Genomic DNA, 18,483 nt, shown 5'->3' with positions numbered 1-18,483 from the left:
CATGCTGAGATTAGCCATCAGTGACCTTACACATGGGGGGAGATAGGACAGCCACAGGTACATAACACTGCATACATAAATAGACCAAATTAAATATGGGTAGAAGACTGAATACTGAAAAATACTCTATAACATTATAAATTATCTAGAATGGACTATGGCATAAAGGGATATTAAGTATGTACAAGTTCAGAGAAGAAGATATGTAATCAATGGATTCTGTATTGAGTTCAACAACTAACAAAACTACTTTGACAATCCCCTCTCCTGAAAAAAAAAAGGAAACAAAAAATAATTTAAAAAGCACTCGAAAGATTTCTCAGTACATTTTGTGAGGCACAGTTTTTCAAATGGAATCAAACTACAGTATAGGATGTTTTCAGTGGTTTTCATGTAGAACATAGCACAAACATTAGATGCTATATTGATAACCAGTATCCCTTTAAAAGTATATGGCACTCCGGAGTCTCTTCTCCTGCAAGCTGATCACAATAAGTCCGAGTCAGTCCTGCAATGTCCTCACAGGAAAGGAGGCGACATCATGTAGAGACAGATTCAGCTGTCCCGTTTGTCCTGCCGTCATACTCCAAAAGCAAAAGCAGACATCGACCGACGAAAATCCATCCATCATGTTTGAAAGGAGAGTGCGCTCCCATGTCCTCTTCGGCCTCACCCGCTGTTTTAGCAGTTAAATATATCTTAGATTGAGAGGTTTTGCAATTTCATGATTGACACACAACCACAGTAGAGACTCATATCCAGTGAAGTAATTGCATACAATGAATTGACAACACGACTACACCTGCATCGCAAGCCTGTTAGAAATGCAAAACCACATGGCGGCTAGTTGCTTTTTGTCAAATGATGGGTTATTTGTTTCTGTAGCAGCATAACAATTCTGTACTCTTTTTTTTATCATGGTCTATATACACACAGATATACAGTGGGAGGAAACTTCAGTTCAGTCTTTCTTTAGTGTTCTCTCTCAGTCAGTCCAAGGGGAATGCTTTCCACAGAAAAGAAGAGCTTACGGTTCAAAGGTCAAAGTGCTGTGCTGTGAAATATCTCTATCTCTAGATCTCTTCCTTCATCTTGTACATCTGGTGCTGCCACTTCTCTCATCTCCTTGGCTTGTCACATCTAAACAAGGAGGGAAGAGTAAACAGTTATCAGAACATGACAAAAACAGCCTGTAGACAGGAGTGTCCTTTGGCGTCTTCCTCAGACATAAACACACAAGGAGACAAAGTGACGATGTTAAATTCATGCTAGCGCCTACAGTGTGTTGTTTGTTTGTGTGACTGAGTCACATGTCTCTGCCACTGTAGCCACTTTGGGGCAGTAGGTGCAAGCGGTGAACACAACACTGATATATTATCACCTTTTAGGGTTAATGTCGGTGTGATGTTACACTTCCACCAGGACACCACATAAAGCAACATTAGCATTTACTGTGAGTCATCTTTGTGTCCACCTGACGGATGCAAGCCTAACATTCACACTAGTTTTTGCTCTGATTTGGTCTCCGCCAACTCCTGAGGGAAATGTCTTATTTTTTAGCTGCTAAATGTGGGGATTGTTTCGAAGGCCCAAAATTTCAAAGTCTGAAAAATGTCCCACTGGACTGAAAGCCCATTTCTTTGACAGCTTGTTTTTCAAAAACAATTGCCCATCCCTCCCATGTGCCGTTTCTCTGACAATACTCACTCCCTGCAGTTAGACAACACAACTACCAAAAAAAAAAGGTTAACATTGTATGCTTCTGTAAACCACAGGTATGTTACATTTGTCAACAATGCCATGGTGAACATGTGGTTAGGTTAAGGCACAAAAAAAACACTTGGTTATGGTTAGGAAAAGATCATGTTTGGTGGCTCAAACGATGCTGGGAAATGCTGCTAAGGGTGAGTAAAATCCCCTGCGATCAGTGGCTCGAATGCAGCTAGGAAACTGAAACTAACTGCAGGGAGTGTGTATTTTCAGGCTTTGGAACTTTGGGCTATCGGAATGATGGCATGACAGTTAAATGGCTCACTATGTTTACTAGCTAGTCTCCAACTTAGTTATGCTGTTAGTGCTGGGAAGGTAACATACAGTAGGTTCATCGGAGCATCACTGACACGGATGAGAGCCTTTTGAGTCAACCAAATTATCTGAGGTGTGGGCAGTAAAACCAAAACAAGTTAAATGATGCTACAAAGCTTTTTGGAGCTGAGGGGAAGTTACTTGGGTTTGTCACTATGAGCCCAACTACATACAAAAAGTCATGTGATCCATTGTTATTATAAAAAAGTGTTGATTATCTAGGCAGCTCAAGACAGGCTGTGATAAGTGGTATATTGTATCACAACTAGGGGACGTTGTTTGGCCCGATGCAAAGCTGTGACAGTTAATGACACAATCTAAACTCTTTTTATTAACATGTTCATAAAACATTGTTTTCAATTAGAAATAGACCCTCCTGGCTGACTGGACGTAGTGGAAGGTGGTAGCTATGCAAATTACTTTGTTTACCAGCCCCCCTGGAGTGTTGGGGTCCAGCACCTTTTTTATTGCTTAAAAGTCATCTTCAGATATTGATGCACAGTGAACTGTTTGATCAAATCCTTTCTTTCTCAAGGTTTTCACAACACTGGTGAAAACTCTGTTGCACGTTGTAAACGGTTACCGACTGACTGACTCTTTTTTTCTGTCGTCTTTGATTTTCTGACGGTGTCATGAAAACTACTTGTATCTTTTCCTTATTTTTGTTTTTATTATATTATTATTTATTTAGGTTTGAAAACCACTGCCCTAGCTAACAACCAATCAGATAGCTTGATTAAAGCTATCCGTTTTATAAAACAGTTTTAAATTATAGCAAATATTTTTTCAATAATCTGCCATCCCAAATGTTGTGAACTTCTGTTTGGAACAATTCTTATTATCTGTAGAGAGACTGTAGCTATGTGACTGGGAACAAGAGGAGCAAAGTAAGAAAGTTTGCCGCTGGACTCCAAGGCAACCAGGTAAGACTTTTAGTAACTTGCATTTTTACAAATGACGTGGTTTTGAATTAACTTTTTTACTTCTGCAACAGACACCATCAGCTGTGCTACCAATTTGCTTTATGCTTTATTAACCGAAAGCACTTACTTGCAGGTCCTCTCGTTGAGCTCTAGCAGGCGTTCTTTACAGTATTCATCTGTGTGTTTGCAGGAGCACCGGCAGGTTACAGGATCCTGCACGAACAAACGCTTTCTCCTCTCTGAGCAGTGATCACAACATGGCTCACAAACACTGGACAGACAGGAAGAGGGAGAAAGAGGATTATTACCACAGTGAACTACTACCAACCATAAGAAAGGTCACCCTTAAGTCAAGCCTTTCATACGCCCCAGTTTGCTCTTCCAAGCCGCTGCCCTACAAGTTGTACTGCATGTGACAGTTGGGTAGTATTGCACACAAGTTCCCACAGAGCAGGCAAATATTCAAGCAGTAAAATTACCCTCCCCTCACGCCCCCCGAACCCTCCCGCGTTGATTGGACCACTCACAAATGCCTTTTATGTGATAGACATGCGGTGAGCAAAGCTCTAGTCCAGTTCATGCAACACAAAACGACACATATTGGCTGTGAACAGCGGGTCGATGACCTCGCTTTCACTCTTGCAAACTCTTTATAAAGAAGACTCAAGGGTCTGCTTGGTGCTCCGTTAAGAAAGAGATCATTTTATTGAGAGAAAACTGCAGACTGTGTTTCCCACAGAGACATTAGATTCAGAACAGAGGCTCAGATACTCCATTTACATCTCAGTGTACAAATTACAAGTGAACACACAGACATGTCTTCTTTCACAGTATAAAGAAACATGAGATCATCTTTATATTATTTCTGAATAAAATATGGGTGCTTTTGTATCGTTTCAAAGACAAAAGAAGGACACAAAACAGTACTTTGCTGGTTTACATCCCCCTGGCACAAAAAGAGAAAATAAGGCAATAGATAGCTATCACTCATGTCTTTACATTACATAAAAAGTACCAGCATTATGAACAGGACGGCGAAACCTGTTTGTGAAGATGAAAAGAACAAAGAGTGGAAAGGAGACGGGTACGAGACACAGCAAAGCGCCACAGACTCAACACTGAACACAGGACCGTGATTACAATCCTGGTGATCCCAGCACAGATACCAGAACAGTATGAGCCGGTCTGCGAAGCCATGCTGGCGGAGTTGTGATCTTGTTTCAGTAGAGGGGTCAAGTTACAACTAACAGCCGCTCTGTTTATTCCAGCTTCTTTAAACGTGTCCATTATCAATCAGAAACCTGGATATCTGACAAGGTGTTAGGAGCAACTCAAGTTTCTACTGTTTGTCGTGATATGCTGCTGTATCTCATCCCAACCATCAAAATCCACAGAGAGTGATATTCTAGGTAACAGGGAGCTGGGAGGGTTGAGGTGAGATTAGATGGGTGTTTTGACGGGTGGAGATTGGTTATGGTTCATTTTGTTGTGATGTGGTATGTGGTAAGTCTGCTGTGCTCCCCTGGTTATCATCATTATGTAAAGTTTTGCTAAAGCTACGTTAGCAAAACACGTTAGCTTAGACACTGATAGTCTGTAGAGCGTGGCTGACGAGACAAAGTTAGGACAGTACACAGAAGCAACATGCTAATTGATGTGCCTAACGGTGCAAATTAAAAGGGGCAAATGAGCTCCTCCCATATGAGCTTAATTATGAGAAGCGCAACACTCAGGTGCAGGTAGGTGGAGAAGGCGGAGCTGACATACGCATCGTGAATTGTTTTGTCGCGGTTTTTCTTTCGTTTTCTCTTTTGGCCTTTACCCTTGCCTGTCCGGGGTTTTCTGGAAGAGAGAGAGGACAACAACGCAGAGAGAAGCCTGAGAGACTGAGGACAGATGGATTGATGTGTGAAGAAAGGCCTCAACTCATGATGCCTAAAACCAACATGAATTAACAGCAATTTTTTCTCTATAAATCAAAGAACAGTCATTAAAACAGGATATTGTTTAATTTGATTGTGTTGTGATTGTCTTGTTTCGAACGATAACTTATATTATGAGAAAAGGCAGTTTTCACACTATAGATACATGATATGTCTTCAGCAAGGGATGCACAACAATTCCTACCACTTGACATTTTGTTGAACTGTTAAAATTAACAAAAAAATAACTTTAAATGAAGAAGCAACCATTGAAATGTGTCCTGATTTGTAAAGGCTTGAAGAAGCACCAACAGTGATGCAGCTCACTGTCGGTGGTTTCCACACATGCTGTAGTTTGTGAATGTGTCGAATATCAAATGTTCCCTTTAAAAACTCGCTTTATTGTCCAACTTGACTTAAAAAAAAAGACAGTTTTTATAAAACAACACAAAGGCTTCGCAGACTATTTAATAGATCAATAGTTTGACGTTTGGCTCAACTGCCGGTTCTGAAAATTCCCACATGGATTGAGGACAATGAACTTGGACTTTGCCAAAACTGCATCTTTCAGCCTATGTGGGTCAACTCTTTATGGCTGATTCAACTTGTTTCAGACCACAGTACAATGAGAACAAGCCTGAAAAGCATACACCTGGAGTTTCACAGGTGCAGGCTGGATTAAAATATCAGGACGTTTGCTTGAAAACAAGCTGCGTTGTTCAAGCTTTTGCTGTCTAAGATGTATATGACTACACGGAAAACTTCTGTGACGCTCAGATAGAAATGCTGGGTCATGTTTCTCTTGGTCTTTTGTGTACAATGATGGCTATGGTATATATGTAATGATATATATAACGATATATATATATATTAGAAATATATATATTCTGTATATACACACACACATTTTGTGAAAGCAGAAGAACTTTGAAACAGTAAAAAAGTCTTTTGCCTCCATCATTAGTTTCTGGTCCAAGCTGGGGTGCTGGAATAGAACAATCAGTAATATGTGGTCAACACAATATAGCGTCAGACCTAGCCTTGTTTATGACCTCAGCTTTCTGTGTGTTATTCTGTTATTCAGTCACGTATACTGTTCACTTTGCAAACCTTTAAGTCAAAACAACATTCTGGTCTTTAAAGATATTTTTGTGATCTATGGGAACATTTAAATCCAATATTGCCACAGACTGTGCCCCTTTGGTCTTCTATTACTTCTTGATGGTACATTGAGTTTGCCACAAAGGTCATGGAAGTGTCTGGCTAAGTCGATGGAAATATTGAATGTACATTTTGGTTTTGCTGTGGGCAAACAGAACCCGACACTGTAAAGGCAAAAAAATAACAAAGAAAAGAAGTAGAAGACGATAACTAAGGGGTGAATTCACAAAGAATGGGTTGCAGCCACTGATAGCACCGTGAATTGTGCATCACTTACATCCGCTATCCGCCCTGTCTCAAGGCCTGATTCACAAAGGATACTGTGCCAATGATATAATGGCGCAAACACGCCCATAAAAATTTGCAGCTAGGGGCGATTTGCCTTTTTTAGCTAAACATTGCCTTTGTGCCAAGAACATAGTACACAGTACAACATCCGAGGAAAAAGAGAGCTGACATTTTCAGACCGCGAACTCCATGTCCTGACTGACGAGGTGCAGAGAATTCCTCAGAACTTCAGGTAAGGAATTGAATTATTACAGAGAGAAACTGTAATGGGTGTCAATGTCTCAGTCTGCTTTTCTTACCACCAACTCTCTGAAGACACTAATAATTATACTGTAACTGCTTGTGACTATCTGCAATGATCTTTGTGATTTGGACTGCAAAGAAATGGGCCAATTTTGCGCCAAATGTATGCATATTACGTCATTTAAATATGTGCAAATAGCGCAGCAGCACTGAGACGCTATTTGCTTGTCAATGTATTTGGGGTGCATTTCACTCTTTGTGGGCTCATTGAGAATTACACGATTTCTTTTTGTCTTCTTTGTGCAGGTTTAGCAGCTGCAAAAGGCATTCATTCCTTTTGTGAATTTGAGTTTGTGGGGCTGTACTTGGGCACAGTGGTGCTTTGAGCTAAATGCTAACAGCAGCTGGTGACATGTTCACAGTGCTAACATGTTGATGTTTTGCAGGTATGCTCACCATCTTAGTTTAGCGTGTTAGCATGCTAGCATTTGCGTACTGGCATGAAACACAAAGCGTAGCTGAGACTGATGGGAATGTCATTAATCGTGCAGGTATTTATTCATAAACCAAAGACACTTTGACCTTATGATGGAGCTATATGAAAAGGTCAGGAGATCAGTTATTACAGTTCGTCCTCTACAGACCATGAATGTGTTTCAAATATCATGACAATCAATCCAACGGTGCTACTGTAGGTCAGACCAAGCTGGGATTTCATGACAAATGTGACACCCTTCAATAAGGATATCCCGATGTGCTGTAAATGTAAGAACTTCCTCTTTTGAGTGTTCAGTGTCACTGTGGACACTGACAGTTGACATATTTCACAACCCCTGCAGGATGACTCACCCTAACGGACCTCTGGAGACCTGCTCCTACTGACAGGTCAGCGGGCGACGCTAAAACTAAACATGAGTGTATGAAAGCATAAGAAACGGGAGTTGAACGACCCTAAGACCATCACTTTGTAGATGCACGCCACTGAAGCTGGACTCGTAAAATGTAAAGACAAGGTTAAAGAGGAGGTCTCAAAACTAGCCCTTATCTATATGACAAATGACCTTACATAAAACCAAAATACAACCAACAACCACCCTGCAACGGAAAGATAGTATCGACTGTTCGGAGAAAAAGGATTAAAGAGTTCAAATGACCCTTCGCACACTCACTCCTGTTGCCTATGAAGGAAAGAACACTTAAGCAAAACCATACACACAAAACTTTAACCCATCTTCAAAAACAGTGTTATCTATATCAGAGCAACCAGTAACAGGAGTAAGACGAGTTAAGTGGGATGTAAACAATAAAGAGGAGATGAGAGGAATGTAAAGATGAGATAGAAAAGAGGAGGAAAGGTGTAAAGGACAGGTATAGAAAGGGCAATGACCTCATCAAGTGTCACTCATTCACCTGAATGGGTCTAGCTGGTATTCCCCGAGTTTTACGAGCGCTGCATATGACATTGTCTCATGTAGCAGCTTGTCTTTGAATGGAATATTACGGAGTGTTTTGAGCGTGTCTACGTGGGAGAAAATAGAGAGACGGAGGAAAAGAAAGTGAGAAAACAACAGACGGATCAATTATGTGAGAAAGAGCATGTGGGATAATGTCGGGAAGGCTGAGAGCTGCTGACGACTGAGAGTTTGTTTGCGGAGCAAAACAGACAAAGAGATCAAATATCAAGTCCCCATTGTTTCCCCTCGGACAAAAAAAACAATCTCCATGCAGAAAGAGTGCTGTACTCACTTTTCTTTCTGTTCTTTCACTTCTTTCTTTAACCTGAAAGGCAGGAACAAAACAACATGGCATTAGATCACAGCACGCCATTGTTTCCTGGTAAACAGATACTTATCAAGATCATCAGAGACCAGAGGCTCATTATCAGCACGGGTGGGCTCGTATCGTTTTATTTCAAATGACGTTACATCATCGGCCTTTACCAGAAACTCTGATAAAGCGGCCTTTCACTTTCCATCGCTCGGTAAATGCAGCAGATTTGTTGGGAAATAATGCACTGTACACATACGCACACACTCACAGACAGGCATACACAGGGGTGTGTACACTGATGGAAACACACACACATACAAACACGGCCACAATAGTAGGTTGTTGGGTTTGTTTCACTTCTTGTCTATGTGACGACAGTTGCGATAACACAATATGGAGCAATAAATCTGCTGGCACACTCTGGAGACAACTGTTAGCCAAAAGTGTTAGGAAACAGTATTTCATTCAAAAAGGTCACGGACACACAGCCAAGTTTGTACTTGAAATACTGGTACAGTAACTCTACATGAATTCCCCGAATAAAGAATGAATGTATATGTGTATGTGTGTGTATATATGAACGTCATCTGAAGATGACTGAAACCTACTGACAGATACATACTGAGTGTGTTACTGTAGACTGCCTGCAGTGAAATCTGTTTTGGTACATGGAGAGGTGAAAGAAGATCCTTTACTTATGGGGTAACTTTGGTTTTTGTCAACCTGGACCCTATTGTCCCATGCTTTTGTGTCTAAGTGACTAATGGGATCAACAATATTTGTAACTGTAACTAATTTGTAACTTTTTTTGTTAAGAGTAGAAGGCTTTTTGTTAACCAGAAACAGCCCCGAAATCGCTATCACCAATTCCACCAGACTCCATTTAAATTAAACAGTAATTTTATCATGTTGTCAGACACTTAGAATAACAATCTGCAGCCTGTATCACGGCTGCCGGATGCAGCCTTCTCAATCAATACTGGACTAATTCAATGTTACACTGCAACCTGTTTTGACACTGCAGGCTGCAATGTGTTGTGTTACTCGCACAAGTTTGAATGCTGGAATGTTTTCTGTTGACTAGCTTCATATGTGTGTGAAATCACTGAATCGATGACTGAACTTGTGCCGGTAAGTCCTTGGGGTCATACGTCCCTGGAGGATCTCAATGCTGATTGGCTATCGCAGCGCAAATTGGCTATTGAAGTTCAGATTTTTCAACTCTTGCAAATAAGCATATGACGCGAAATTGCTCTACTTGCATCATTCGCACCACTTAATTTGCGCATTTCGCGCCATGCCCATCACACCGCCCAGCAGGAATTTGTGTCTAATTGCGTCTTTACGCTGACTTAAGATGTAATTCACTTGTACAAATTGTTTTATTCGCACCTGGTGTGAACATTAGATTAGTGACTTAGACACAACAACATGAGAAAATGGGGTTCAGGTTGAAAAATACCAAAGTTTCCCTTTGAGGACAAGTAGCAATACCACAATGTAAAACTAACTCAACTACTTAGAAGCAAAAGTTCTGAATTCCATTATACTTAAAGTAAAATTAGTACTGAATAGGTCTAATGACCCTTTAAAAGAATGTTAAATTGGATTATTAATGCTGATGCACTGCAGGCAGTACTTGAATGCAATGGTATAACTGCTTAAAATGTCAATGAAATCAAACCCTGTTTTTTTCTTGTGTAGTAGTATTTGTTAGTGGCGGGGTCCGCCATTTCTGCCATGGATTCAAATTGCCTTCCTATGCACCTGGCATTTACAGGAAGTGATCGGCAGGTAGTTAAGCATACTGTTTGACTAGCTGCTGTTATCACATAGATATCAGCCTCACTGTTAACTGGTCACTCCTGCAGCTCTATCAGAGCTGTATTAACGTACTGATAACTGTAGTACCAGCATAAAATGGATATAACACAAACACCTCAAAAATACACTTGGGTTACTGTATTTTACATCACTGGTTGGAAGTCATGCTGCATATTTTTTGTTTTATCTGACTACTCGTAAAAATCTTGGCAATGACTTGGTGATCTGTTAACAGCACTTGATGCCTGTTTATCATTTCCAAAGCAATACAGTGAAGTGAAAATTTTTAAACAGCACCAAATAATTGATCACAGGTTTTAAATTTTTATGAATGTGCCCTAAAAGTTTATAGCTGCATCTAAATGATTTTACAGTCAAGTATTGTGTCATCACAGACAGCAGTAAGTTCAGAGTGGCATTACGTTATAGCCCGGGGCTCTTCAGACAGGCTGCTACAGCCTCACTAAACAAAACATATTGCAGATTTGATAGCTCGGAAAAGAGAGAGCTTGGTCCTCGGCCAATAGTCCTCCCTACAATGTTTGTTTGCTTTTCAGAGTTCCCATCATTTAACGTGGGAGGATGATGAATGTCCCTTCTCTGTGTTGCTGTGTCACAGTTTACTAATTCATGTCTCACAGCTCAAATCTCAGCTACTATAATGATCAGATTTTGACAAAACATCCGGAAGTGATGCATCTCACCACTACAGCTTTCAACAGAGGCCAAAGAGCGAGAAAATGTGACATATTTGTTAATGATTGACTCAAACAGTGACATGATCATTTGTAGAAGACGATATGAGGATGAAATATTTACTTTTTCCTTGTTTCACTTTTGGTAACCCTCTGATTGTTATGTGACAGCCGAGTTTAAAGGGTAACTCCGATATTTTTCAACATGGACCCTTTTTTCACACGTTTTTGTGTCTGAGTGACTAATGGGAACAACAATGTTTGAAACTGGTCTGGTATTGAATAAGAGGGCTGCAGCTGGCAGCAGTGATACAGGATGCAACGTAACAATCTGGGACAATCATGTACCGTCAACTTGTGCTAATTTTTGCCACTGACAGGCTCAGATTGTTATTATAGGTGTCTGACATTTTATGGAAAGGATCCCTACACAGAGACCTTTTTGTTTAAGAGTTATATCCTTATTGTTTAACCAGAAACAGCCCTGTAATCACTACTGCCAAACCCACCAGACTCCATTTAAATAAACAGTAATTTTAGCGCGCCAACAAATTTTCCCACCTGACTGAGTGAATTAAGGGTTTATTTCGACCAAACCAGAGTTAGTGATTGTTGGAACAGTGGAAAGATGAACCAAGACGACTTTTGTGAGCTTAACTTTGTCTCTGTTGACTTTGAATGAAGTGTGTTTAACGACAATAAAATTACTGTTTATTTAAATAGAGTCTGGTGGGTTGGCAATGGTGATTTCAGGGCTGTTCCAGGTTACTCTTTAAGAAAAGGTCTATCTCTGTAGGGATCCGTTCCATAATGTTGTCAGACACTTAGAACAACAATCTGAGCCTGTCAGTTACAAAAACAAACACTTTTAGTGGATGTACAATGATGGTGCATTAGTGATTGCCACAGGTGGTTACATTGCAGCCTGTGTCACTGCTGCCGGATGCAGCCTTCTTAGTCAATACTGGACCAATTTCAAAACGTTTAAATGTGTACCAGCAATAAAAATAATAATTTGAGCCTGTCAGTGGCAAAAACAATAAAATTGCTGTTTTTTTAAAATGGACTCTGGTGGGTTTGGTGATGGTGATTTCAGGGCTGTTTCTGATTAAACAACAAGGATCTCACTCTTTAACAAAGTCTGTCTCTGTAAGGATCCTTTACATAAAATGTCAGACACTTACAATAACAATCTGAGCCTGTCAGTGGCAAAAAACACTTTTAGTGGATGTAAATTTAGGGTGCTAACATGACCTGAGTGGTTACATTGCAGCCTGTTTTGCACCTGCTGTCTCTTGCGCTCTTACTTTATACTGGACCAGTTACAAAAATTGATGTTCCCATTAGTCACCTAGACTCAGACACATGGGACAATAGGGTCCAGGTTAGAAAATATCAAAGTAACCCTTTAAACACCAACACAAGAAGATCATGTGATGAACTTCAAAATTAACTGCAACACTTATCGCTTCATCTCAACAGGCTTTGATGCATTATATTAGCTGCCTATCAAAATAAAATACTAAATAACAAACTGATCCATATGGTGCAGAAATTACTGTACCTCCAGTCTAACCAGGAAAAGTCACCTTCCTGTGACTAGAGGCCACAAAAAGGACACACGGTACTTATCTCAGAGATCAATAAGTAACGCTATCACACCTATGTAGTTCCAGGAGTGACCTCTACATGCCACAGGCGGAAAACAAAGGATTAGGCAGCGCTGCACTCACACAAATGTATCTCCTTTACTTGAGCAATGTGATGGAATGAGGATAAACTAACGCAGCATGGAGGATGTGTGCTGGGATGTGTTTAAACCCGCTCAGGTCTGTTTAAGATCAGTGAAGTAAAAGAAGCAAAGATAAGATACGAATCCATCTGATATGCATCTGTTAAATGTGTCAGAGGCAAACAGGAGACCATAACTTTACATGACGTGTTTGGTCGACCTCTGCTCTGCCACAAAAACACGAAGCAGTGAGTGTTTTAGTCCACATTGTGTGTGTGTGTGTGTGTGTGTGTGTGTGTGTGTGTGTGTGTGTTTCAGTGTGTGTGTGTGTTCGGAGGTTTCTTACCTACACTCACATGCGCTGTGTTCTGTAAAACTCATGAAAATATCATTTTGTTGCCTTTGGGGTTTTATTCTTTTAATCTGCAAAAAAAAAGAAGAAAGAGAAATGGTTACGGATTTGAATGAAATATACACTGATACACAATATACCTAAACTTCTTGTTCTCATTGCCACAGTCATAGCACTGAAATAAAAACAGACGGACAAAGGTAGACAAAAACGGCCCTGACACACTGAGCTGATGGTCGGCCCTTGGTAAATGTCAAGCTGTCGGTGAGTGCCTGTTGCCCTAGTTTTTAGTGGTGTGTCCTGCAACTGTGGCACTAGTCGGCCACTGTTGGCATGTTGAATTGGCATCAGAGCCGGCGAGGCCTGTTGGTGAATGAAATTATTCTGATTGGCACTTCAGCTCAGTGAATGAGGAGAGAAACCGAAGTGAGGAAAGTAAACAAATGGCTAAAGTCAAGAGGGAGTGAGATCAGACTTGTTATATTAGGAAAGATTTTTCTTTTAGCCATTAAACTCTTATAATTTGTGTTATTGTTGCTAGCACACAGTAAATATCCTTTGTTCTTTCAACATCGGGGTTTTGTTGTTGTGCTAACTGGCTAACTAACGTCTTCCGGTCTCCAAAAGTTTCACATCTAAAAGTCTCAAAATGGTCTGAATGCAAACTGAAGAGACGGCAAAACATTACTTGATTGCGGAGACTGTAAGGATCCACAAATGAATACATGAAATTAACATAAACGGCATATTTCCATCACGTTTTGCACTGTTAGAAGTTTGCCAGGCGCTCTTTTAATGACAATGATCTTGTTTTGCCCTCTTTCTCTACAGTCGTTTAATGACACCTGACTGGAGAATTAGCACCACAAACTACACAAAAAGCTGCTATTCAGTGGTGGAAGGATTCGTGTGATAATTAGCATTTTCTTTTGCCAGTTTTCTGGAAATTCTGTTAAAATTTGCAGTTTGTCTATTTAGACACTTGGCTAATGACTATAAAAATGAAGAGAAACCAATAACAAAAAGATACAAAAGATCTGCCCTTCACTAGAAATTAAAATGTGTAACCTCTCAGTGATCCAGAGGACAGAGTGACTCCTTACACACAGAGAACCAGGGGGGTGAATTTTTCTTTTTAAAAAAGGGCAAGTCTTGGATGGATTTTTGCCCAAAGGTCACACCTGAGCAGCCTTTGTGCAAGCAGCAAGGGCACTTGGATTGACCACAAGGGCACTTGTGCCAACCAGAAGGGCACTTGGAGGGCTCTGAGCCGATCAGTGGGACACTCGAGGAGCCCGTGTGCCCCTCGCTGTGACATATGGGCAAAAATAAAGCATCAATCTGTCCATTTAGGGCACACAAATCCTGGGTAACAACAACGGGTAATTTTAGATTAAGAGGAAAAAGGACAGCACCCTGTCACTCCCACTACTGAAAAAACTACAGCTGTTGTAAATAACGCTGCTGACCTCCATTGTAATGTTATAGCTGGATGTTGGCATGCACTGCAGCATCTCATCATTGCAGCAGCCGGCGCAGCGCGTCAACACCACACAGGACGGGATGAAGATGTGCTCCACCTCCTCCGGATACTCCTGCAGAATCTCCACCAGCAGCTCCCGCGGCTTACACAAACTCTTGTTGTACACCTCCATTAAAGGGATCACTGGGAGACAGAGGCACAGTGTACAAGGGTTATAAAATGGCAGTAGCGGAGCTGTAGTCTAAACCACTGGCTCTTGAAGACTACAGCGCTGTAACAATAACACACACCTAAAAGGAGAATTAAAAATGCCGGCAGGCTAACAGGAGTCACAGTGAAGGAGATCAAACACATACGTGCACACACACGTTTGGCTTTCTGTTATTCCATTGAGATGCACTTAGAGAGATGTACCGACATTTATTTAATTTTCCATTGAAACTAACAAGTACTCTGTCTATGTATCTATCTGGACACCAGCTGCTGCATCAGGTGATCGCTGGACATGAGTGTCACCCCATTTTTTATGGCTCTACCTCTGCCCCATTAGTTTTTCACCTTCAGTCTACTTCCCCCCTCTGTTAGTCATTGCAGGAGTTCTGCTCTTGAGAAAGATATTAGCACACAGACAGACAGCACCTCCAAAAAATCACTCAGAGCTTAACACAACCCCAGGCTGTCAGCCCTCTGGGAAGCCAAACCAAATACACTGAGCCTGAACAAAATCATAAAGTTCAGCTTCTGATTGTCCAAATTAGATTGGGCAACGCTGGGATTGTGCAAAAAATGAAATTGCGGGCCAAGAGGGTGAAATTCCTTTCTATAAAAGAGTCTGGTCACCATAACATTTCCCCTGCTTAACCTCAAACAAGAAGGAATGCATGTCCAGGATGAAAACGTCCAAGAGTTAAGATTTAAGGGTGCCCTCATTTACTAAAAGGGGGAGTTTAGGGGTGGGGGAACAAATCTGGACTGGGTTAGACTATCTCTGTGTCCACCAGGAGGCGATAATTTCCCTGTTAATCTCAAGGTGAACCTCAAACCAGTCTTTTCCTATTTGGCTGTGTGCCAGCCAGGGAGCCCAGCGCAGGCTGTATTCCCACGGTACCCTGTGGGACACCTACCGTCATGTGGACCTCTTTCTGTTTCCTTCGGTATGTGGGCGCTCTGCAAGGAAGAAAAAGAGCAAGCTGTTAGTTACAGTAGATTGTGCAAGAGCTCGGAAAATGCTGCCTGTGCCCTTTACTTATCCACACTGTTGCGCAAAAAATGTATTTACATTCTGACATTTGGCTGCCAGAATATGAAAACCACATTATGCATCTTATCTCGGGCTATACATAATAAAGAGGGCAATGACAGCCAAGTGCTTGTACTATGTCTTATATAAGCATTGGACATATGATATTAATAAAGTTCAAAGATCAGGATTCTGATCCTACACCACATCTGGGTTCATGTTAATAAATTGTGGATAAAAGTTATTAATATATGTGTCAGTATTCTGGAATAAAGACAGCACTTTTTAAATTAAGTTCCCTGTGTGATACAGATTATGCAGCCTGTTATAAGTGGTAAATACGGTCTTAATTATATGGCCAAATATTTGACCAGCGGAGGTACACGGTGCCGAACAAGCTGACCTAAATTCTAACACGAGCTACGTGACCAAACTTAATAAACTGTTAAATGACTTGTGTTTTTGTTTCAGTCACCAAACCTCTAATGTGTGCCTCCGCCGCCTCTTGGCAACGCGGATTAATAACTGTCGCCATTAAAACCGGTAAGAATTTCAGCCTGCCACTTTCCCTCACATGGGGGCAGCCTGTCATCACACCAGTCGGACTACAAAGGATTATTGGCAACTTTCCATCCGTGCGCGCATTACGCACAACTCTCTCTCGCCCTCACACGCGCGCGCCCCTCTTCTCCGTCTCTCTACGCACATGTACATGCGCGCGCAACTCGCGCAACATCTCGCCAATATTGCGTGAGACCCGCTCCTCCACCGCCGGCTCTGTGTAACTTTTTTCCTCCATTCCTTAATGACAAGTTTACAGAAAAAGGGGTCTGTCTGTGTGGGTGCGCGCAGTCTCCACCCACTTCTGGTGGCGTGAGAGGGTCCAAGCTTGTGGGCTGGAGACCCCGGCCCCTCCAAAACACTATATACTGTATTAATAATGGAAGGGTGTCAAGCTGCGAACACCGGCCCCTAAACCGATGATAGGCCGGCTGGTAATGAGCAGTTGAGACAGCATCCTGATACTGTTCAGCGTGGGCTGGGGGTGCTTAGCTGTCATTAAATCAACCAGTTAGATAAATAAACACTTTACTGGACTCTGGAGGAGGGATTAACTTAGGGGCTGAGATGCTCGAGAGAGAGCTCTAAAACATCCTTAGAGGTGGTAAATAATCCTTCAAAGTCCAATTATGTTGCTGTAAAAAAGCAGCCCCTTATTGAAGGGGTGTGCTGTATTTTTTTCCACCTGAGAACCTTTGCTCAAAGCCTCCCTGGACGCACTGCACTTGATTAATGATTATATGGAAAACGATTTACGGTGCGCTCTCAAAGAGCCATTAAAATTCTCGCGGCACCTTTATTAACGTGTGAAATAATAAATCATGATTGTTGTCAAAACTGAGTGTTAAATATCAGTGTGGAAAGTAGCGCTTATTGAGGCGGCAGAGCAGTCTCGGCGTCAGGAGTGAACCTGCCCGCGTCCTAATTCCGAATGGAGCCACTGCGCCTTTAAAGCGTAATAATATCTCCAAGGTGGTTTTAGAGCAGGCCTGAAATCACACCAGCGTCAAACTTCACAACATTATTTAAAAATCATCACATATGCCGCGTTTGCAACACAAAAAGCGCACCACCCACGAGTGTGTGGGTTTGGTGTATATAGTGTCGGCTTTGCGTAATGGCTGTTTAAATCTCCCCAAAGCCACTAAACATTTCGGCTTGTTTAAACACGAGCGATGACCTAGCCAGAGGAAAGGCAAGGACGAGCTACACATTAATGACCAGTGGCTACATTACGCAAATAGAGGTCGGCTTGGTGTTTTGTTCTTTAAAGTCCACTTCGCTCTGTGGAACACATGACATGACTCACCTTGACAGCTGACAGCGTCAAAAATAATAGTGTCAAACTGTCAATAAAGTTCATCGTGTTGGCAATCCAATCCAAAGGCAGGCGACGTTTTAAAATCCAACAGGCCAATGTGGCGATTTGTCCTCGAGCATCAAGTTTACAACAACAAGTACAAACAACAACAACAACAACACAAGTGGACCGGCTAAAACTTCTCTAAATAAGGGGCAGGGGGTAATGGCAGATCCATATTGGTCCCAGGGACGGAGCAATCCTTTGCGCATAACTTCTTTTCTTCTCAACTGTTGCCAATGATTTTCAGAATATCCAGAAAAACGAGAATCCAAGACGCAAGACGTCTCACATTTTTCCGCAACAGACCTTTATTTTCTTGCAATGGAATAGCAATCCACATTACAAAAATAATCCCATCCTTGTTGCGCCAGCCGTCTCCAAATATCTGTCCATTGGAAACTTGTAGCCTTCTCCTATGTGCAACTTGAACCCGTGGACCTGGATGACGTTCAGTGAAAATGAAAACCGCGCAGAGAGATCACTCGTCACACTAAACTTCTTCTGTCAATCTGCTCTGGCTGTTTTATTCCGCTGTCACTGCGCACTAAGCAGGTCAGTTCTCTCCATTAAGACAGACCGCGTCCACCTCTGTCTCAGTCTCTCCATACTGTGGCTGTGTGTGTGCGCGCAGCAGCCGCGGTCCGGGGGACGTGGATGATTGGTCGATCATTAAAGCATGGTAGGTGTGTCCTCTATGGGCTGATATACGGCACTGCGCGCTCCTCTGAAGTCTTTTTCAAAAGTTTCACCTATAAAACATCGACTCGTGACCGCATCACCAGAAAGCTCTTAAAAGCTGAGTGCAGACGCGCCGCTCTGTTTGTGTTTCTTTATTGAAGTA

General features: G+C 41.7%; 1 protein-coding gene across 2 annotated transcripts; it reads right to left on the bottom strand.

The window, feature by feature from the left end:
- Positions 1-204: 204 nt before the first annotated feature.
- vegfab (vascular endothelial growth factor Ab) lies at positions 205-18,250 on the bottom strand. Of its 2 annotated transcripts, XM_033648534.2 has the most exons (8): positions 17,589-18,215; positions 15,603-15,645; positions 14,465-14,661; positions 12,990-13,066; positions 8,369-8,401; positions 4,776-4,850; positions 3,136-3,279; positions 205-1,140 (listed from the first exon to the last, which is right to left on the bottom strand). In XM_033648534.2, the coding sequence occupies exons 1-8, from the start codon at positions 17,640-17,642 to the stop codon at positions 1,119-1,121; spliced, it is 645 nt and encodes a 214-aa protein (XP_033504425.1). In that variant the 5' UTR covers positions 17,643-18,215; the 3' UTR covers positions 205-1,118. The 2 variants fall into 2 exon arrangements, with proteins under 2 accessions (XP_033504425.1, XP_033504426.1); XM_033648535.2 differs by lacking the exon at positions 4,776-4,850 and having other exon boundaries at positions 17,589-18,250.
- Positions 18,251-18,483: the final 233 nt, after the last annotated feature.

Source organism: Epinephelus lanceolatus, chromosome 13, assembly GCF_041903045.1.
Source record: "Epinephelus lanceolatus isolate andai-2023 chromosome 13, ASM4190304v1, whole genome shotgun sequence".
In the NCBI taxonomy this organism is placed as follows: domain Eukaryota; kingdom Metazoa; phylum Chordata; class Actinopteri; order Perciformes; family Serranidae; genus Epinephelus; species Epinephelus lanceolatus.
Note: the sequence above shows the minus strand (reverse complement) of the source record. Positions and strands in the feature narration are given on the sequence as shown.

Excerpts from the sequence above, each read along its gene's own strand:
- vegfab (XM_033648534.2), bottom strand. The coding sequence starts at position 17,642 with ATGAACTTTATTGACAGTTTGACACTATTATTTTTGACGCTGTCAGCT. Across the intron at positions 14,662-15,602 it reads AGAAAGAGGTCCACATGACG|TGATCCCTTTAATGGAGGTG; the intron begins GTAGGTGTCCCA and ends TCTGTCTCCCAG. Across the intron at positions 3,280-4,775 it reads GACAAAACAATTCACGATGC|TGTTTGTGAGCCATGTTGTG; the intron begins GTATGTCAGCTC and ends CTGTCTGTCCAG.